Source organism: Symphalangus syndactylus, chromosome 6 (genome assembly GCF_028878055.3).
Source record: "Symphalangus syndactylus isolate Jambi chromosome 6, NHGRI_mSymSyn1-v2.1_pri, whole genome shotgun sequence".
NCBI lineage: Eukaryota > Metazoa > Chordata > Mammalia > Primates > Hylobatidae > Symphalangus > Symphalangus syndactylus.
Window position 1 is genome coordinate 95690068 of NC_072428.2, and position 21075 is coordinate 95711142.

General features: G+C 47.9%; 1 protein-coding gene across 22 annotated transcripts in view; it reads right to left on the minus strand.

Moving 5' to 3' along the window:
• Positions 1-9880: 9880 nt before the first annotated feature.
• ATXN7L1 (ataxin 7 like 1) overlaps positions 9881-21075 on the minus strand; it is a 267359-nt gene continuing 256164 nt past the window's right edge. For 8 of the 22 annotated variants that reach the window (XM_055283567.2, XM_055283564.2, XM_055283575.2 and 5 more), the window contains 2 exons: positions 20018-20323; positions 15708-17050 (listed from right to left, as the gene is read on the minus strand). In XM_055283567.2, the coding sequence (XP_055139542.1) occupies positions 15946-17050; positions 20018-20323 (1411 nt within the window). In that variant the 3' untranslated portion in view covers positions 15708-15945. Of the gene's footprint in view, positions 10131-12762; positions 12838-15707; positions 17051-20017; positions 20324-21075 lie in introns of those variants that run through there. The other 14 variants (XM_063641576.1, XM_055283569.2, XM_063641579.1 and 11 more) reach the window with 9 other exon arrangements.

A 21075-nucleotide genomic window follows, 5' to 3' on the forward strand; every position in this document is an offset into this window, starting at 1 on the left:
GTAGAGACATGGTTTCACCATGTTGGCCAGGCTGGTCTCAGACTCCGGATCTCGAATGATCCACCCACTTCGGCCTTCCTAAGTGTTGGATTACAGGCATGAGCCATCACACCCAGCTACCTTTTTTTTTGAGACAGGGTCTTTCTGTTGCTCAGGCTGGAGTGCAGTGGCGTGACCTTGGCTCACGGCAACCTCCACCTCCCAGGCTCGAGCCATTCTCCACCTCAGTCTCCTGAGTAGCTGGGAGTACAGGCTCCCATCAAGCCTGGCTGATTTTTGTATTTTTGGTATAGGCAGGGTTTCGCCACGTTGCCCATGCTGGAGAAGCTCCTATTTTAATAGCGGCTTTCTCAGTACTTGTTCAGGTTGCAAAGGAAGCAAACACTTTTGTGATGATGCTGTTTGCTTTACAAATTTACTAAAATATTTGATGGCTGAAGGGGAAACCCAGAAAAGTTCCACCACTTTAAAAATGGAGAACCTTCCTAAAGTTAATGACCTTAGATCAGATTCAAGTTTTGAATTATCTCAATAAATGCAGCATCTCCAAGTTGTTGCAAGCTTCCCACAATGATTCAGTCTTGAATAGGATTGATTTGGTCTTTGAGGCATTCAGCTTTCTTTGCATCTTTTTCATTTACTTTTCTAGTTGAATGGCTTATGAAGATGTGATGAATAGAAAATAAACTTATTAAAATACATTCCTGGGAACTTTATTAGAAACATGGGTACTTAAAACCTGCTGCTCTGAATAGCCCCAATGAGATCAGAAAGCAAGAAATAATCCATTAGGCAAGTGGTTATTGCCTAATGGAAAAAAACAAAAAGGAGAAAAATATTTAAGTATAGTAAAACCTAAGTAAACCAACTAGAGGACACATTGAATTTTTTTTTTTGAGACAGAGTCTCACCCTGTCACCCAGGCTGGAGTACAGTAGTGCAATCTTGGCTCACTGCAACCTCCGCCTCCTGGGTTCAAGTGATTCTCCTGCCTCAGCCTCCCAAATGGCTGGGATTACAGGTGCCCACCACCACGTCTGGCTAATTTTTGTGTTTTTAATAGAGATGGGGTTTTACCATTCAGTGTGCCTGGCTGATACACTGAATTTTGAAACACCTTTATGGAAATACAGTGGTATAGGAAGAACAGTCCATGGGTAGTTTCCTTTTTTATTTTTTTTGAGACAGAGTCTTGCTCTGTCACCCAGGCTGGAGTGCAGTGGCAAGATCTCAGCTCACTGCAACCTCCGCCTCCCAGGTTCAAGCGATTCTCCTGCCTCAGCCTCCCAAGTAGCTGGGATTACAGGCATATGCCACCACGCCCAGCTAATTTTTGTGTTTTTAGTAGAGATGGGGTTTTGCCATGTTGTCCAGGCTGGTTTTGAACTCCCGACCTCAGGTGATCCACCCACCTCGGCCTCCCGAAGCGCTGGGATTATAGGTGTGAGCCACCGCGCCTGGCCAGTAGAATTTCTTTCTACAGGAGGAAATGAAGTACAGTGGAAAAAGCACTGTTTTGAAAGAACAATCGGGCTTGACCAACAGCCAGCTGTGAGGTCTTAGTATCTCATATTAAACTGTCTCAGTCTTGGCCAGGCATAGTGGCTCATGCCTGTAATCCCAGCCATTTGGGAGGCCAAGAAGGTTGGATCGCTTGAGTACAGGAGTTCGAGACCAGGCTGGGCAACATGGTGAAACCCCATCTCTACTAAAAATACAAAATGTTAGCTGGGTGTGGTGTCATGCACCTGTGGTCCCAGCTACTCAGTGAGCTGAGGCTGGAGGATCACTTGAGCTTAGGAGGGTGAGGTTGCAGTGAGCCCTGATTGTGCTAGCCTGGGTGACAGAGCGAGACACTCTCAAAAAAAAAGCCCCCCACGAAAACAAAAATAAGCTGTTTCACCTGTAGAAGAGGGTTCTAGGGTTAATTAAGATCACTTCCAGCTTCCTATGGTTTTTCTAGGTCTATGATTAGTTTTGAAAGAGGCTTCACAGAGTTCTGGCTTTGGAAAAAAAAAAAACAAACAGAATGTATAGGCCCCTTTCACAACAGAGCTTGATGTTACCCGGGCCAGTGCACAGTGATGGACTGCCAGCCACAGACAAGGCTCTCAGTGAACTGGTGGGCAAAAGAAGTCCTTGGTGCAGGAAGTGCCACACTGCTGTTTTGTGACGGTGGGCAATACAATGTTACAAACATTTATTCAATGTGCCTACTATGTGTGAAGTTTCAAGTCTGCTTCCTCTGGTTTTCTGTTCTGCACCATAGTGAAAATAGTCACTTGGGACTGAAGCAAAATGGCAAAAAATCTGCCTTAGTTTGCCTGACAGCTTTGGCTCTGAGTGGCCTTGCTCTGCTCTTCGGGCACTCCAACCACTCCCCAAAATGATCTTCTCCATGTCAGGATCTTAGACATGAATTTCAAATGTGCTCTCAGCACTGTCTGGCAATTTAGTTCTTTACTTTTTTTTTTTTGAGACAGGGTCTCGCTCTGTCACCCAGGCTGGAGTGCCATGGCTTGATCATAGCTCACTGCAGCATTGATCTCTTGGGCTTAAAGAATCCTCCCGCTGGGACTGCAGGCGCCCGCCACCATGCCTGGCTAATTTTTGTGTTTTCTTTTATAGAGACAGGTTTTCGCCATATTGCCATCTTGAACTCCTGGACTCAAGCAATCCACCCGCCTTGGCCTCCCAAAGTGCTAGGATTACAGGTGTGAACCACTAAGCCCAGCCCTTAATTCTTTCTTTACTTTTCTCAAACTTCTCCCAAGCTTTCGAACACATTCATCTTGCCTCATGGTCACTCAGAAAATGGAAGCCATCAGCTGGGCATTCCCTCATCTTCCCAGCAATAAATCTATAAGCTGACTTCCTCCCCATTACCTTAGAGGTGTCCCTCTTTCTACAAAGGCCAGCATCTCCGTCCCTCCTGCCATCTCAGAGACTTCTTTTTTTTTTATTTAGTCAGATAACTCTCTTTTAAATCACCCTGTATGAGTCTGTTTTCATACTGCTATAAAGAACTACCTGGGACTGGGTAATTTCTAAAGGAAAGAGGTTTAATTGACTCACAGTTCAGCATGGCTGGGGAGGCCTCAGGAAACTCACAATCATGGTGGAAGGCGAAGGGTAAGCAAGACATTCTTCACAAGGCAGCAAGCAGACATGCGGAGCGAATGGGTGGGGCGGGGGGAGGTCGGGAGGGAAGAGCCACTTATAAAACCATCAGATCTCGTGAGAACTCACTCACTATCAGGAGAACCACATGGGAGAAACAGTCTCCATTATTCAATTACATCTGCCTGGTCTCTCCCTTAACACGTGGGGATTCCGGGGATTCTGGAGATTACAATTCAAGAAGAGATTTGTGTGGGGATGCAAAGCCTAACCATACCACACCTCTTTCTCTTGCTTTCTTAACCTCTCCCTGTCCTATTTACCTCAGTCTTACCAGCATATGGATTATAATCTGCTCTCTCCTCCCTTGAAAAACAAAAAACACAAAATCCAAAGCCTCCCTCGTGCTGTCTAAGCTCCTTAGGATTTGTCTGTCTACACAAGTAATTCCCTTGCTTAGCTCTCACGCACCCTCCAAACCACTCCAGTCTGGCTTTGCCCACGCTCCGCCCTCCCATGCCAACTCTACTCCGTCACACCTGTTTTGCTGAGGCCACTGTGGTATGTTGAATAGTGGCTCCCAAAAGATATGTCCTAACCCCCAGGCCTTGCCAGTGTGACCTTATTTGGAAAAACAGAATTTGCGGATGTTAGGCATCCCCAGATGAGATCACCTAGGATTTAGGGTGGGCCTTAAGTTCAGTAACAGGTGTCCTTGTGAAAGAAAGGCAGTGGGAGATTTAAGACACGGGAGAAACAGGGAAGAAGGCCATGTGAATGTGGAAGCAGATTTGAGGGTTGTGCCTCTAAATCAGGGAAGCCAAGGATAGCAGTCACCAGAAGCTGGAAGAGGCAAGGAAGGATTCTCTGCTAGAGCCTTGGGAGGGAATGCAGCCTGAGGACGCCTTGATTTTGGACTTCTGGTCTCCAGAACCATGGGAGAATAAATGTATGTTGCTTTAAACCAGCACATTGTGGTCATTTGTCATAACCCTAGGAAACTAATAATTCACCAATGACCGCCACATTGCTAAGCCCTAGACACGCTGCCATCCCTATCTTCCATTTTGCAGCGGCATTTGGTTCAGCTAACTGCTCCTTCCCCAAAACATGTACAGTCCTGGCTTTCAGGGAACCACTTTCTGCTGGAGTCACTCTTTGCTTTGAAGGGCTTCATCTTAGGGTTCCCTGCCAGCTTTCTGGCTCTATCCAATCTCTCTTCTCTTCTCCCTTTACATTCTCTCAGGTAATCACAACAATATTTTTTTTAGTAGAGACGAGGTTTCACCATGTTGGCCAGGCTGATCTCAAACTCCTGACCTCAGGTGATCTGCCCACCTTGGCCTCCCAAAGTGCTGGTATCACAGGTGTGTGATACCGAGCCACCGTGCCCGGCCTGCTTCTGATCTTCACTAAACACTCCTGCTGCCAGCCCCTCAAAAACCCTCTTCCTCCTTTGATTTTCCATATCTGAAGAAATGACATCTCCACCCAAACTAATTGCTCTACCAGAGACCTGGAGGTCATTCTTTACCTAGGCAAATCTTATCAATTTCATATCTAAAGTACATATATCTTGAATCCACTTCTTTTTTTTTTTTTTTGAGATGGGGTCTCTGTTGCCCAGGCCAGAGCAGGAGAGAGCTCCCTCACCCCCCACACACCAGGAGAGTTGGGTGGCCCTCAGGTCATGGTCAGGCAGTTGTTAACTGTTTCGCTAAAGTAATAATTGGTCACAGCTGGTGCCAGGGAAAGGCAGTCTCCTAATAGAAAACACCTGAAACTATCAGCTGCTTCCCAGTAAGATCTCAGCAGTGGGGAGAAGTAATGCAAGATCCTGGAAGTAGGCCAATGGATAAAATCCCCAAGTCAAGAGATCAAGCTGCACACTTGGTTTCTCAAGTCGCCTGCTTGGTCCACTTCCAAGCTGCACTTCCCTTCTTTCCTTTCCTCACTGCTCTAAAGCTTTTCTTGTTTTGAGATGGAGTCTCACTCTGTCGCCCAGGCTGGTGTGCAGTGACACGATCTCAACTCACTGCAACCTCCGCTTCCCAGGTTCAAGCGATTCTCGTGCCTCAGCCTCCTGACTCCTAGCTGGGATTACAGGCACGTGCAACCATGCCTGGCTAATTTTTTTTTTTTTTGGAACAGCCTCTCACTCCTTCACCCAGGCTGGAGTGTAGTGGTGCAACCTCCGCCTCCTGAGTTCAAGTGCTTCTCCTGCCCCAGCCTCTCAAGTAGCTGGGATTACAAGCGTGCACCACCATGCCCAGCTCATTTTTTGTATTTTTAGTAGAGATGACATTTTACCATGTTGGCCAGGCTGTTCCCGAGCTCCTGACCTCAGGTGATCCACCTGCCTCGGCCTCCTGAAATGTTGGGATTACAGGTGTGAGTTACTGCGCCCAGCCTCTAGAGCTTTTTAATAAACTTTCATTCCTGCTCTTAAACTTGCCTCGATCTCTTCTTCTGCCTTATGCCCCAGTTGAATTCTTTCTTCTGAGGAGGCAAAAACTGAGGTTGCTGCAGATCCATATGGGTTTGCCACCAGTAACTTGGATACCTTCCACTGGTAACACCTTGACCTACCTCCCAAGCTCAAGCGATCTTCCCGCCTGAGCCCACCAAATAGCTGGGATCACAGCTGCGCACCACCATGCCCAGCTATTGTTTTTTAGGGACAGGGTCTCCCTGTATTGCCCAGGCTGGCACACACTTTTCTTTATAGCTACTGTCATCATCTTTCAATCACACTGATGTTCTCCTTCACTTTGTCTGTTGCAGTAGCTTCCCACTGATTCACCACACAGTGGCTAGAGTGCCCTTTTAACAGATCACAGTACCGCCGCCCTCCTTAAAGCCCTTCCAAGGATTCCCACTGAATCGGACACAAAATTCAAACTCCCTAAAGGCCTTTTGTGGCCTCGTCCCTGCCTTCTGTCCATCTCTCTGCCCCTGGTCTGTCCACAATGGACGCTCTTTAGGCTCCAAGAAGTGTTCTCTGTCTTCAGATCACTTCTTCAGAGAGAACTTCCTGAGAGCTGCCCCCTCTCCATCTTAAATGTCTCTCCTGTTACTTTCTTTCACAGAATCCAGTTCTTTCCACCATAGCATTTGCCACAATCCATAATTACACATCTGATCATGTGTGTATTTATTTGCTTTCCTCCTCACTGGGTTGCTTCCAGAAAGCAGCTGGGATCGTGTTTCTCATCCCTGAGCACAGAGCGCCTGGCTCAGGGGCAGGCACAGAGAGGGTGCTCTCTAAGTACTCGCTGAATGAATCCACTGTCTTCTCTTCTCCTCACGGTTGTCTCCTGCCTCAAATGTAGGTCTAGCAGGAAGGCTCTTCTGGTGAGAATACCTTCACCCCCGGCAAAAAAAAAAAAAAAAAAAAAGAAATACCAAAAATTTAAATTTTATGAAAACCCGAAGACTTTGTTTTACAAACATATAAATTATTTTATTTACAAAGCCATGTTACAAAAAAAAAAAAAAGCAAAAAAAAAAAAAAAAAAAAATACAATCGCTCACTGGAGAATATTTCCAGGCCTGGTGAGGAACCATGGCAGTATCAACAGATACATGTTTGTTCTTTCCTTTTAAAACTGTAAGCCATAGAATTTACTATTTACACCTACTTTAGACATTTATTCTGCTTACAATATCACAGGCATGGAATGAACTCTATCTGACAGTGCTAATACATTGAGGTGCGGGACAAAGAAGGAAAATACTTAGTGTTACAAAATATGGATTGTAGAAAAGAAACCCACTCCACAAGTGTGGCATTTGTTTAGAATGATTGGACATGCTTTCTTCAAAATTTTTCTGGAAAAGGTTCTAAAATCGGTAGTAGGAAAGGACAAATGAGCAGGTGCAAATTCTTGTCTGTGCAACAACAGTTATTTAATATACCCCATGACTGACCAGCTACGTAAAACCCACAGAGTTTTGTTAAAGTGCCATGGGCCGACAGCATAACAAAATATAAGGTGTAAATAGAAAATTTCTTTTTTTCCTTTTTTAAAACAAGAGTTCACTGAGAATCAGCAATAATAGAATATGCTGTATAAACTATTCTCTACAAAGGTTGATCAGCATTATTTACAATTGGTACATTGATACAAAAGAAGGCATACAAGTTATCCAAGTCGCTTTTTTTTTTTTTTTTTTTTTTTATGGCTGACAGGTCTATGCATTGCGTTATGCTTAACAACCAGAGCTTTCGAGCCTCTATGGCTGGCGACAAGTCAGGAGATCTTCAGGCAAAGAGGGGTGTGTGCAGTCAAGGGGCTGGGAGAGAAGACTGAGTGGGTGTGCAGAACAGAAGGACCCAGAGGACATCACCCTAAAAACGTTTTATAGGCTGCTCCAGTTTAACTCCATTAAGACAAACCCAAAGAGAACCTTTTATTTGCATTCCATTTTTCAAGCTGCAAGTTTTTAATACATCATTGTAAAGTAAACCTGTGGTTGATTGCAAAGGAAGAATACCGTGGGCTTTCCCTTTTTGCCCGGTTTTCCAGAAATATCCTCACCTTGGTCATAGCCAGTCTTTTGACAAAGTAAGCAGCATTCGATGGGGGTGGGGGGGTGGGGGTGGGGGGCTCTTTATTCCAGCTTCCAATTCAAGATGTAGAGAGCTACAACGTCTAAACCTATTGAATTGCTCCTTTAGTCCTTGAGACATTATTTCTCAGAAGCAGCCACTTAATCTCTCAACCTTTGTTTTCCCTCTTTGACTATAAGAGTTTATAAATCAGAGGGTTATTTTGTTGCGGAGATTTTGTTTTTTGTTTTTACTCCTACAAGTTTTACAACTCAAAATAAATTATAAAAAACAACAGACCTCTAAAACCGAACAAGACAAAATTGTGCAAAAATAACAAAGATATGTACATACTTTTCAGTCTGAAGAAATGTACAATAAAAACATAATTCAAAGAACATTTTAAAAATATAAACATTGCTTAAACTTTCCTAAGTTTCATATTGTTTCTGAAACTATTCTGGTCAGTTAGCTCTGTAATATAGTAAAACATAAATTATTACAAAATTAACACTATAAAAATTTACTTTAAGAATATCTTCTAAACTTTTTTTCAAAGGGTCTAACCTTGTTTATAATTTCTTAAACATTTATAAGTCTTAAAATCTCCTTAACCTTTTTTTTTTAAAAAAAGAAAAAGTAACAATCATCCCTTCAATTTGCAGTCTCTTTTCCCAAGATGTAAATAAACCAGCATATAAGTGCACTTTTAACACTGTAGAAATAAAAATGAAATCATCCGAACTAATGTACTGGTACATAATATCAACTCCTGATTTTTAAAAAAATCGTTTTATATTAAAAAATTTAGTAATCCTATAAGGAACACTCACTGTCAGTGCAATTCCATTGATGAAAATCACTCCATTTGCCTCCCGTCTTTGCAATTCCAATTGTGTGGTGAAACTTAACAGTAGTCTGATCTTTGGGTTGGGGGAATGGGAAAGAAAAGGAAAACTTCGGGGTGGGGATGAGGCTTCTGCCCAGCTGTGAAACTAGCATTCATTTCTGATTTAAGGATGAAGCAAAACCTCCCAGTATCTCTGCTATACATCATAGGGGAAGTTACATGATTAATAGCATAGAACACCTATTTTATGTTGTGAATTCCTTTCCTGATTATGATTCCCTACTAGAGCTTATGGTATTGCTGTTTCTTTTAAAACTCCAGTGTGAATAGTTCTACAGCTGCAGGGCTCCAGCGTGGCTCTTCCAAATGGCTGTTCTTCACTGAGCAGTGGCTGTCCTTACCATTCCTTCATGGGGATGGCTGTCTCTAACACAGCAAAAGCTGATCCATGGGTGTTCTGATCCCACCAGGTCCCTGTGGCCCAGGGCATGGCGGTGGGTGGGAAATGCTATTATTTATTCTGACAAAAGGTTTGACACATACTCTTTTGCGGAAGCTCTCCCTGGAGGGCTCTTCCTAGACCAGGAAGGCAGCCTAAGAACCTTTAGCAGCTGTGGTCACCGTGCCTCCTCACAGAGTGGCTTTCTGGGTTCTCACAACCTTTATCCTGGGATTTTTCCCTCCTAGCTCACCCTGCTGTGGGCACTGGCACACTGATCCCTGGAAGGGATTCTGCAGATTCCTGACCAGCTCAGACCACCACAGTCTCCAGTTTTTTTAGGGATCATCTCCTACCCACCATGCTCTGCTTGCTGCCACCTTCCCAAACCTGTTCTGGCCCCTGACCCTGACTGGTTTATCCTTTCTGAGCTGCACAGCTGGACAGTGGTATTAGGTAAACCACATCACTAAATGGCCACTGTTCTCAATCTTGCTTCTAGTATTTGGCTCCAGCCATGGTGGGCTGTGGAAACCGGATGAGGGAACCCCACCCACCCTCCAATTCTCCACTCCCAGCTCCTCTCCAGCAAAGCCCCCTCTCCCTGCACGCAGTCCTGAGGGGATCCTATGACAGCCAGGTCCTTTGAAGGCCAGTGAGGACCCAGAGAGTGGTAGACGTAGGGATGGAAGGGATCGGGTGGAGAGGACAGGAAGAAAAAGGGCTCTGCCTGTGCTGAAGTTCAAGAGCTTCAGAGCATGCCAACCTGGAACCAACATTCTGCAATGTCTGCTCTCATGGCTGGAGCAAAAGGATGGTACAGTAGCAGCATCAGGAGCTAGGGGAGTGACCCCAAATTTGGAAGAATGTAAAAACACGGCAAATGAAAGGAAAGACAGCGGAAACCAAACACTGGAACTGTTTTCTGTAAATCTCAAATTCACCTTCTTTGCCTTTTTAACTAAAAATTGGTCAATTAAAAAAAGAAGAAGAAAGGCCAGAGTCACAGGGAGTGCACAGAAAACAGACTCTCCCCCCGGCCCACTGCCCTCCCTCCTCCTCCCCATGGCCTCCTGGGATGGGATTAGGTGGCCTGGAATTGATGTGGAAGTGGCTTCATAGTCTTGTTACGGAAGAGTCCTTATCCTGCCCGTTCTGTTTGTGTTCTTCTAGGAAAGAAAAGAAAAACTTGTTTCAAAACCATACAGTTGAGATTACCCATGAGAATTCAAGGATGGAGCCTCAGTTTTCTCATCTATAATAGAGAGGACAATATCCCACCTCCCATATCCAGCAAAGGGCAGCTGGAATAGCAAATGAGATGATGGATCTAAAGGACCCAATAGCAAATGAGGTGATGGATCCATGCGTGTAACGCAGTCACAGAGGTCCTCACTGTTGAGGAAAACACAAGGACGAATGCCGCGGACATTCCTGGGAGTCCTCTTTGGGAGAGTGGACAGAATAACTGATGCCTTCATTTTTGTTCTCCATTAGTTCACCTTTTCCTACCTAACCTACAGATAACATAGCAAATTATCTCAGGAAGGATTCTAGTGTTGGGTTAAACACAGAGGCTTTGGAGAGAGAGATTTTGGGTTCAAGTTACTTGGCTTCTTAGTGTAGCCATCTTCATCTGTAATCATCTTGTCCCTCACAGGGTTGTGAAAAGGTTTAAATGTGTGTAGTGTGTGTAAAGGACACAGCACATAGCCCTCTCTCTGCAGGCAGAGAGTGCTACACAAGTGGTGGCCATTATTGTGTTTGTCAGGGCTGATTGCTGGCATTTTGGGTTCCCAGCAGGTGTACCCGGAGCTATGGGCACATGCGGGCTGTGTTTGGTGAGGGTGAAGTGTAGTCTGTAGGTACACATGAAAACCTCTACAAGAGGCCCCATCATCAGAGGCTGACAGCTAAGCATAAATGTGCCTTCCCACCCCAGCACACATGACGGGCTGCAAGTGTTCTGGCACAAAAAGGACTCAAATGGTGAGGAGACTCTCCCTGGCCTGGGGATACAAAAACAATTTCCCCATAATCTTCACCCAAACTCTACCCAAGATTTGTGGGAAAATCCCAAAGGGCAAAATACACACACGTTGCTATTTTGTTATTTGGTGTCTACAAAACATGCGGCACGTCTAAGGCAACATAACAACACGGTTATATATACACGCACACCCACACATTTTCCAGTCATGTGTAAGGGGCAAAACCCCACCCCCAATCCTTCCTGGTCCTCCCTAGACACATATGCACACACTCCATTGAGAAAATAATTTATCACAGGTGTACACACCGACTACTCTTATACCTCAAGTTTATAAAAACGACTAAGTCTACCCTGAATACTGCTGCCATGAAACTGCATCCTGAATGGTGGCTGCAGCTCATCAGAGGTTTTTGAGAGAGTGCTGATGGACAGATACCATGGGCAAGGACTCCCCCTCCTCTTTTTTTTTTTTTTTTTTTTTTTGAGACAAAGTCTTACTCTATTGCCCAGGCTGGAGGGCAATGGTGCGATCTCGGCTCACTGCAACCTCCACCTCCTGGGTTCAAGTGATTCTCCTGCCTCAGCCTCCTGAGTAGCTGGGATTACAGGTGTGCACCACCACGCCCAGCTAATTTTGCATTTTTAGTAGAGACAGGGTTTCACCATGTGGGCAAGGCTAGTCTCAAACTCCTGACCTCGTGATCCGCCTGCCTTGGCCTCCCAAAGTGCTGTGATTACAGAAATAAGCCACCATGCCTGGCCTAAAAAAACATTTTTTTTGAGATAGGATCTCACTCTTGCCCAGGCTGGAGTGCAAGGTGCAATCATAGCTCACTGCAGCCTCAATCTCCCAGACTTCAGTGGTTCTCCTGCCTCAGCTGCCTGAATAGCTGGGACTACAGGCATCTGCCACCATGCCTGGCTATTTAAAATTTTTGTAGAGATAGGGTCTCACCATGTTCCTTAGGCTGGTCTCAAATTACTGGGCTCAAACCATCCTCCTGCCTCGGCCTCCCAAAGTGCTGGGGTTATAGGTGAGGCACCATGCCTGGCTGGCAAGTCCCTTTTTTAAAATTTTTTTCTTGAGACACAGTCTCACTCTGTCACCCAGGCTGGAGTGCAGTGGGGCAATCTCGGCTCACTGCAACCTCCACCTCCCTGGTTCAAGCAATTCTCCTGCCTCAGCCTCCTGAGTAGCTGGGACTACAGGCCTGCACCACCACGCCCGGCTAATTTTTGTATTTTTTAGTGGAGATGGTGTTTCACTATATTGGCCAGGCTGGTCTCGAACCCCTGACCTTGTGATCTACCTGCCTCAGCCTCCCAAAGTGTTGGGATTACATGCGTGAGACACCATGCCTGGCCACAAGTCCCTTTAATCAAATCATCTTCTTTAATTTTCACAATAGCCTTAGGAGGGAAGCATCAATTTTGCCTTTTAACGAATGAAAAAAACCGAGACTCGGAGAGGTAATGTGCGTATGCTCATACAGCTGGTAATAATAGCTAACACTTGTGGGTTTACTGTGTGCCAGGCATTTTCTAGTGGCTTTACATGAATAGGCTAATCCTCACAAAAGCCTTAGAATGTAGGGGCCAGTATGATCCCTACTTTATAGACACAGAGAAGTTAAGTAACTTGCCTACGGGCACACAGCTAACAAGAAGGCCTAGGTTTGGAAGCCAAGTAGCCATGCCCTTAACTGGAGATGAGGTTTGAACCAGGGTCTGACCCCAATGTCCAAACTCTTTCCACCCTGCTGATGACCATATGAATTTTTGCCCCACCCCCGCCCCCAGTAACTTACCTGTCGGCTGTGTCCTGGGCTGGATATACTTGAAGGACTGGATTGTGACAAAGCTAGGCTGCTATTTTTCCCAACCTGAAAGACACCGTTGAAGCCCCGCTCAGACACACGAGCCAGCCTGGGAAGGGCCTGCCGATGCCACATGTTCTAGGGGAAAGAAGGGCTGCACAATGCATGCTTCATTCCCTCAGATTGGCTCGGAACTGGTGCTTCCATCTTAAGTGGCAGAGAAAATGAAAATGTTGCAGAGGGTGCCTTGAGGGATGCCCTCTCCTTCCCAGAGGAAAAGTGGAATTGTGGGGACTCCTCATACTGCTCCCTAGCTGGCCGGGACCGAACAGGGATGGATGAGGACAAAGGCATCTGGTGGAGAAGCCTGGCCCCTCCTGGGAGCTTCACTCAGCAGAGGCTGGGCTTTTCTACCTGTGGCCAAAGGGTCACACAGCTCATATACCTCTGACCCTCCATCCCAAATCCATCTTGTTTCCAGCCCAGACTCCCTCAGCCTGGCTGCAGATAAAACACCTGGATCTTTTGCTGGGTCAGTTTTCCCGGCTAGGAGATGTAACGCACACGCGACTGTTCTTTAGGAAAATAGCACGATGGCGCTGGGCTTCTCCTTCACGTGGAGGGAGGACAGGAACACTATGCATGCGGGTGTGGCCACTGTGCCCTTCCCCTTCCTCTGGGACTGTCCTTCACACAATGGGCCCCGTCCTTGGGGAAGCTGATGCCAGGCACTAACCAGTCCCTGTCTAGTCTGCAAAGGCAGCTTGAACTTTCATCCTATAAACCGCTCCTCTTCTCCCTTAACTCGCCTTTATGTAAAGACGTTTGCCTTACATTATTTTATTTATTTATTTTTGAGACAGAGTCTCACTCTGTCGCCTAGGCTGGAGTGCAGTGGCACGATCTTGGCTCATTGCAACCTCTGTCTCTGGGGTTCAAGCGATTCTCCTGCCTCAGCCTCCCGAGTAGCTGGGATTACAGGCATGTGCCACCCCACCTGGATAATTTTTGTATTTTTAGTAGAGACAGTGTTTTGCCATGTTGGCCAGGCTGGTCTCCAACTCCTGACCTCAGATAGTCCACCCATCTTGGCCTCCCAAAATGCTGGGATTACAGGTGTGAGCCACCACACCTGGCTACATTCACAGTCTTGATTTTTGTTCAGTTTAATAGCCCTGTGGCAACTTCTGGCCTTCTACCAACCAGATGCAATTAAATGGATCCCCAAATTGTTCTCAAAGCAAAGGTTTATCTTGGATTTCTCAATCTCATGCGTTGCCTGCACGCCCTCCTCCCGGATCTCCTAGCAGAATTAACACAGATCCCAAGGGCCTTTGCCTTTCCTGAATACTTGGAAATCGCCAGTGATAAAGCCTTTTCTTAATACCCTGGTGACAAGCACTGAGGTATCACCTGCGTTAGAGAACCAATGCTGACCAGATCCAAGGCAGCCGTTAAATGCATCCGTTTTTTTGAATTCCCTCCTGATGAGCACTTCGCTGCTCCTTTCACCACTGCTTCTGGCCGACTCAGCATTTACTAAGCATTTCCTACAGTCCTGCAGACCAAAGAATCAACAGAGCCACATCTACTCGACACAGAGGGACTCTGTTAATGGCATGGAGGCTAAGAGGCCAGACTCCAGAGCCAAAATGCCTGGGTTTAAATCCTAGCCTAACTACTGATTCGCTGTGTGATTTTGGGTGCCTTGCTTAACCTTCCTGTGCCTTGGTTCACCCATCTGTAAAAGGGGAGTAACAGCAAGTAATTATAAAATGAGTTAATACACCTGAAGTGCTTGGAACAGAGGCCATCACCTACGTGTTAGCTGCTAGGACTGTATCTAGAATGAGTGAGATACCACGGCCTTGCTGTTCAAGGTGTGGCCTGGGAGGCTGTTAGAAATGCAGACTCCCAGGCCCCTGCCCAGGCCTGCTGACTGAGAATCTGCATGTTCACAAGCCCCCCGGGGGATTCGTATACATGTTCAAGCTTGAGAGGTCTTGGCTCTGCCCTCCCTCCTGGGCCCTGGCGGTGGCACCCACCAGCAGTTTAGCCTCCAGGGAGAGCCCTGTGGGCGCCGGCCCCCCTCCCTCACACCCCTGGCCGTGGGGAGTCAGAACAGTGCCCTCGGCTCGAGCGAGAGGACCTGTGTCTCCCCCTCCTCTCACCTTGGCCTCAGTGTGCAGCTTGTCTGGCCCTTGGGTTCCAAACTTGCTGTTTCTCATGTGTTTGTGATTTGTGAATCCCCCTCAGGCTGTGCTCTTCGTGAGGTTATAACAAGTCTCATAAGCGGTGACACAAAACATTAAAACATCTTTTAACAACTGCCTCCCATTGCTCCAAAGTCCTCAACCCTAGATAGGGCTGGACTTGGGGTTTGGTTCCCTTGATTCTGTGTAACGGTCTCTGGACACACTGCCCTGATGGGTCTAGGCTCCCGGGCAGGCCCTCTCGTCAGACCTGGCTCCGCAGAGAATCCGAGGCCAGGCCCTTCCCGACGTCTGCTCCCTCATCTATATGCCCAACCGGCCCCCAGAGGCTGGGGCAGGGGTGGTGGTGGGCTTTCCTAAGTAGCCCCCCTGCCAGAGGAGAAGGACTAGACTCAGGGATGAGAATAGAGCTCAAGGGAAAGAAACATGTATCCTTCCCAGACCGCGCCACACTCTCAGCTTCCTCACCATACACACTCCTATCTGCACCATGGCATCGAACACTTCTTTGCCAGCTGGTGACAGTTGCAGTTTTTCTTTAGGAAGGAAAGAATTCTATTAGGAGGAGGTGGGGGTCGAGGCAGCCTAGGAAAGTGGGAAGGACAGTCACCTGGGAGCTGGGCACAGGCGCTCCCACTCCCAGGTGGGACCCCGGGTCAGCATTTAACCTGCCTGGGCCTCAAGCTCTTCCTAAGGGGGTTCCAACAGATCAGATCAAACTTCTTAGCAACAGAACTCTTTAATGACAATGTTCTCAGAACCTCAAAAGATAAAACTGATGGATGTGGAGTGGGGAACTCAGAATCTCTCTGTGCCTCAGTTTACTCATCTGTAAAGTGATAACTGCACCCACTGCAATGGGGTGTCATGAGGACTCAGTGAGGTAATAACCGTAAAGTGCTGAGAACAGTGCCTAGCACATAGTGAGCGTGGTATCAAGTACTTGTTCAGTAAAGTGCTCTCAAAGCAGAGGGTGAAAACTGCCTTCGGGGAAAACGAGAAAAGGAATCAAGCTTGTGTTACCTGTCGGAGCCGCCTGGCTAAGCAGGGGCACTGTCCAGCTCCCCCTGCCCCCCAGAGCCGGTGAAGGCGGTGCCAGGAGGTCCCTTACCTGCCGAGAGGAGGTGCTGTTAACGGGATCGGGCACCGGTGCGAGAAGGCTGGGCGGGTTCTTTTTGTGAACGCTATTCATACCAGGCATTTTAGTGATTTTACAGGCTTTGCTACTAGAACTTGAGTTCTTACGCTTTTTTCCTTCTGATTTGTCAAAAGAGAGGGGCAGAGAAGACACAGCATTGTGTGAGGCCAGAGAGAGGTCCCCTGCGTGGAGCGCAAGGGAGGGCACAGAGAGGGGACAGGAGTCACTGCTGCCTCCCACCGCGCCCACCTGTCTCACTATGTCCGCGGGGCCGCCGGGCAGCGAGGTCCGTCCTGAGGGCTCCAGTTTGGCACTGAGTGGGCTCACCCCATTGTTTGAGTTGTGCACAGACAGATTGTTATAGGGAGGGGCCGCCTGATAGGAGTTCAAAGCAGAACTGGCATTCAAAACACAGTTCTTTTTGTGAGGCCCTGACACTGGAGACGAGAGGGATGTCTGCAAGGAAGAGGAGGAGGATGAGGAGGAGGAGGAAGGCGAAGACTGTGGCTTCCTTTTTTTGTTACTTGGAGACTCGTCGCTACGGGCAGACAGGTCTTTGACTTTTGAGGATTTGCTGGTTTTGGTTTTGGATGGCTTGTGGGATGGGGAAGGGATGACGGCTGGTATCGGGGACACGGCGGATGGGGCCTTGAAGGTTGAGTCCATGATGCTGAGGGTTGCGGCCACATGAGGGAAAGCTGTGGTGTGGGACATGAGGGCGCTTGGGTCCGGCGATGTCACAAAAGCTGCGTTTGAGAGCATGGCTGATGTCATTATGTAAGAAGAGGTGAGCCTCGAGCTGATGGGAGCTGAAGGAAGATACACAGCACTGGGGTTGCTGAAAGGCTGCAAAACGGATGCTGGAACGGGGGTGGTGATGTGGGCTGCCGGCGAGGGCAGGGGGCTATCTGCCGCAGGAGGGATCTTCCTAAACATGAGAGAAGAGTGAAAGAGAATCAGTGAGACATCGGGTTGGCATTGCTCGGGAGGCTCGATGACGTTTGAGCATCAGGGCTACAGAGGACACCCCGGCAGAACCAGACTATGGAGAATGGAGCCTTGAAGGATGGGAGAATCTGAAGCATGGCCCCTTCTTATGGCACCCCCCATTGCAACATCCAGCAACCTAATTTTCATCACGCTCAGCCTTTCAGATCCTTTTCTCCAGGCTTGGCTACTGGAGAAGGCCTGATTTTGGTTCATGAATAAAAGGTCAATGTTATTTAGAATAGAAATTTCCCCAGTATTCTCCTCTCTCAACCACCACCCCTACCCCCCAACTCTCTTTTTTTGGCATCGATGAAGGTGGTTTTTAATGAGAAGTGATCATTTCACATGTAGGTCCTGGTTGCAAGTAAGAAATGTGAGGACAGGGCTTTGCTACCTGGACACAGGGGCCGGAGCTTCCCCTCTCCACCCACTCTAGCTTCTGCCCAGGGACTCTCGGGGCTTTCCCCACCCTGCTTCTGGGCTGGAGGCAGTTGGGGATTGGCCCTCTCCAAGGCCAGCATCCTCCCGCCCTTGCTGTCTGCAGCCTCTGGTTCCCTCAGCAGAGAGCCATTTCCACATTGACTCACGGCTGCTGGCTCCTGGTGTCTGGGCCATGGAGGGTTAGGGGTTTGGGAATGGTGAGACGGCAAGTTGCCCATTCCCAGGACTAGCTTTGTTTTTTCCTATTCAGCCCACTCTACCTTAGCTCTTGCTCAGAGGAGCTGTCTGGGGTGTGGCTGCTGACCTTTAGCAGGTCTTCTTGTCCCGTGTTAGGAAAAGGTGAGTGTGGGGACCCTCATATGTCCAGAGAAGGAGATCAGGGATTTCTAGTTTGTTCTGAAGATAAATGTAGTATGTGGACAGGAGGAGAAAAACAGGAGAGGAGGGGAAACCTACTGTTTTCTTCTTTGGTCTTCTTGGAGCTTGGGGGGTAGCTCAGAGCAAACTCCCTGGAGCCAAGGCCAGCACTAGGCTGTGGCTTACTCTTGGGGCCTCCCTGCAAACTCCATCTTTTGATTTGCGCTGGGAGTGACTCCTCCTTCCATCCTACAGCCTGGGGTGCTGCTGCTGCTACTCTGGGGACCGGGAGGAGGCACACGGCCACAGGGACGTTTGTTCGTGATTTTGCAGGAAAGCACATGGCCCTCGGGAGCCAGGTAAATGTGTTCAAGCTGGTCCTTTCCCATTTCTCACCTTGCTCCCTCTCCCGGTTTCCCTGGGAAATCATTTTCACTGTAGCTGGGGCTCACTAGCAATTAGGAACTAGCTTTCCTTCTTTGAAAGCAGCCCATGAAGGTGAGCAGGCCCAGAGCCTGTGCCCCCGTGGGCTAGAACACGTGCAAGACAGGGCCTCACACCGTCCTTTCTCTTCTTTGGAGGCCACTCTCCCAGCTGTAGCATCAGGACCAGGTGCCAGGGAACTCTGGAAAGAGGCACTGCTGAGAGATAAATGTCTCTCCTAGCATTCCTCTCTGAAGATTCTGCTTTTGGCCTGCACTTTGGTGGAGCCTGTGGCATCCATCTTTAGGGTAGAATCCAGAGGAATCCTTGTCCTTGAAAACGTCAGACCAAAGGGATCAAATATAAGAGAAAAATGTTGCCAAACTCACAACGGCCACGATGGCGTTGAGAATTTACATTCTCTCAAGCCTAAAGAAGGTAAGAGATCCTGTCAGCACTCAGCAAGGTGCCCCATAATTACTTGTTGCAATGAATGAATGAGTGAATGAATGGATGGATGAATGGGTAGGTGGATGGGTGAGCAGGTGGATTCTCAGCAGCACCATACCCATGTTGTCAGGGACTATGCATGGTGGGCAAGGACTCCCATATGATCAGACTGGAAATGTCTACACACATCCTTAGAACTGTCTGGCCCCGCACAATCCCTTCCTAACGGGGCAGGGAACATTTCTTAGAGGGAGAGGAACCTCCCAACTTTCCTGCTGCTTTTGTTGCCTTGCTGTGGTACTATAGGCAACCCACTCCATCTTTCCTTGACTCAAGTTTGCTTACACTAAAGTATAGATAGAAATACATGTGGGCAGAGGTTTGGCAGTTACTTGTAATAAAAAGTTATTTACAAATACCAGATGGCTCATTTACAGAGGATCCCAATCAATGACTTTGAATGAGATCCATTTTTTCCATTTTTTTTTTAGATGGAGTCTTGCTCTGTTCCCCAGGCTGAAGTGCAGCAGCGCAGTCTCGGCTCACTGCAAGCTCTGCCTCCCGGGTTCACGCCATTCTGCTGCCTCAGCCTCCCGAGTAGCTGGGACTACAGGCACCCGCCACCAGGCCTGGATAAATTTTTGTTTTTAGTAGAGATGGGGTTTCACCGTGTTAGCCAGGATGGTCTCGATCTCCTATCATCGTGATCTGCCTGCCTCGGCCTCCCAAAGTGCTGGGATTACAGGCGTGACCCACCACGCCCGGCCTGAATGGGATCCATTTTTAATGTCTCAATTTATAATTTTCCAATTCAATAGTATAAATTCACGCTTCAACTTGTGCTGACTAGCAGAGTTGAAGTCCTAAATCTTACCTGGCTGACACTCAGGATTGGGATGGGTGCTCTTTTTAGGCACACTTTCTATCCTTTTCTTGCCTCACTACTCACAAGTGGATAGCAGGAGCAGGAAGGGAGATAGGGCAGGGGAGAAACAGGGTGAGGGGCATGTGGCAGCTCCCTGTCCCCAGGAGTCCCTTCCCCGCCAAGGCTAAACAGTTTATGTGTTTTTCTAGGTGCCAAATGGCAGTGGATTTCAGCTTTGCTGGGCTGTGCCCTGGTTTAAGCTTTGCACACTGGCCCAGGGAAGTCCCACACTAAAGCCCACAGATGCAAATAAATTACTGACAGTGCCCAACCTCCCCTGCCAGGTGGCATGGAGGTCCAGATGCTGACCTGGCTGAAAGAGAATACTGTGTTGGCGGCTCCTGATGCAGAGTTAAATGCTTGTTAAAGAAAAAAGAGTCTTGGCCGTTCCTTTTCTTCCTAATGTCTTCCACGCCCCCATCGGCTGCCATCCCTCCAGGTTCGGGCCCGCCGGGGCCTGGGGTTTGGGCAGCGAGGTTGAGAGGGTAGCGGGGTGCTACGCTCTCCAGAGTTGACACCCAGGCAGCCCCAATGTTGCTCAGTGACAGCAGATTGGTTAGGCAAGTCCTGAACAGGGGGGAGGGACCTGATGCCCTGTGGCTCGGGTTTCTGTGCCTGAGGAGGAAAGGAATATGGAGCTTGAGCTGACAGGACACCAGGGAGTGAAATACAGATCAACACATTCCTTCCACGTGTCCGGGATTAACACTTCCATAACACAGGGAGCAAAGAGCTGCGAGGATCACCAGGGCTGGCTGCTGTCTTGGGGAACAAGTGCAGAGGCTCAATCATCAAGTAACTGAGCACAGTCACCCCACATGCAGCACCGATTTGTTGCTGTTTGGAATGGACACAAGTAAATATCAAGGGTGCCCTTTACACACACTGGGCAGTCACTTAAATGGGAAGAAATGATAAGCTTCTCTTGTGGCCCTTACCTACCTTATAGTAAACATTAACATTTAGTACCAAGTCTGCCATGAGAGCTCAATTCAGACACAATTGGGGCTCACTCATCCTAGAAGTTCAGGTCTGGAAGCTCTTTAGGCTTCCAGAAAGGGGCCTAAGGTGTCGTAGCTGCCTGGGGGAGAGGAGGAAACCTGGGAGAGGGGCAAATTTTGACTTATGTTCCCTCCCATTTCTTAGGAATCCCTTCCTTGCCTCTACTGGGCCTCAGTGGGCAGGTGGGGGCCTCAGCTGTTGTCCTGGACTGTCTAGGCCCAGATTTACATGATCCATGACTCCAGTGGATGATGATATCTTGAGAGCTCACCTTTGTAGGAGTGGGGGATGGGGATACCCAGCGGGCCGGCCTTACATTATCAAGTGGCCTATTATTTCTTACCAATAGCATTCTTCCAGATGAA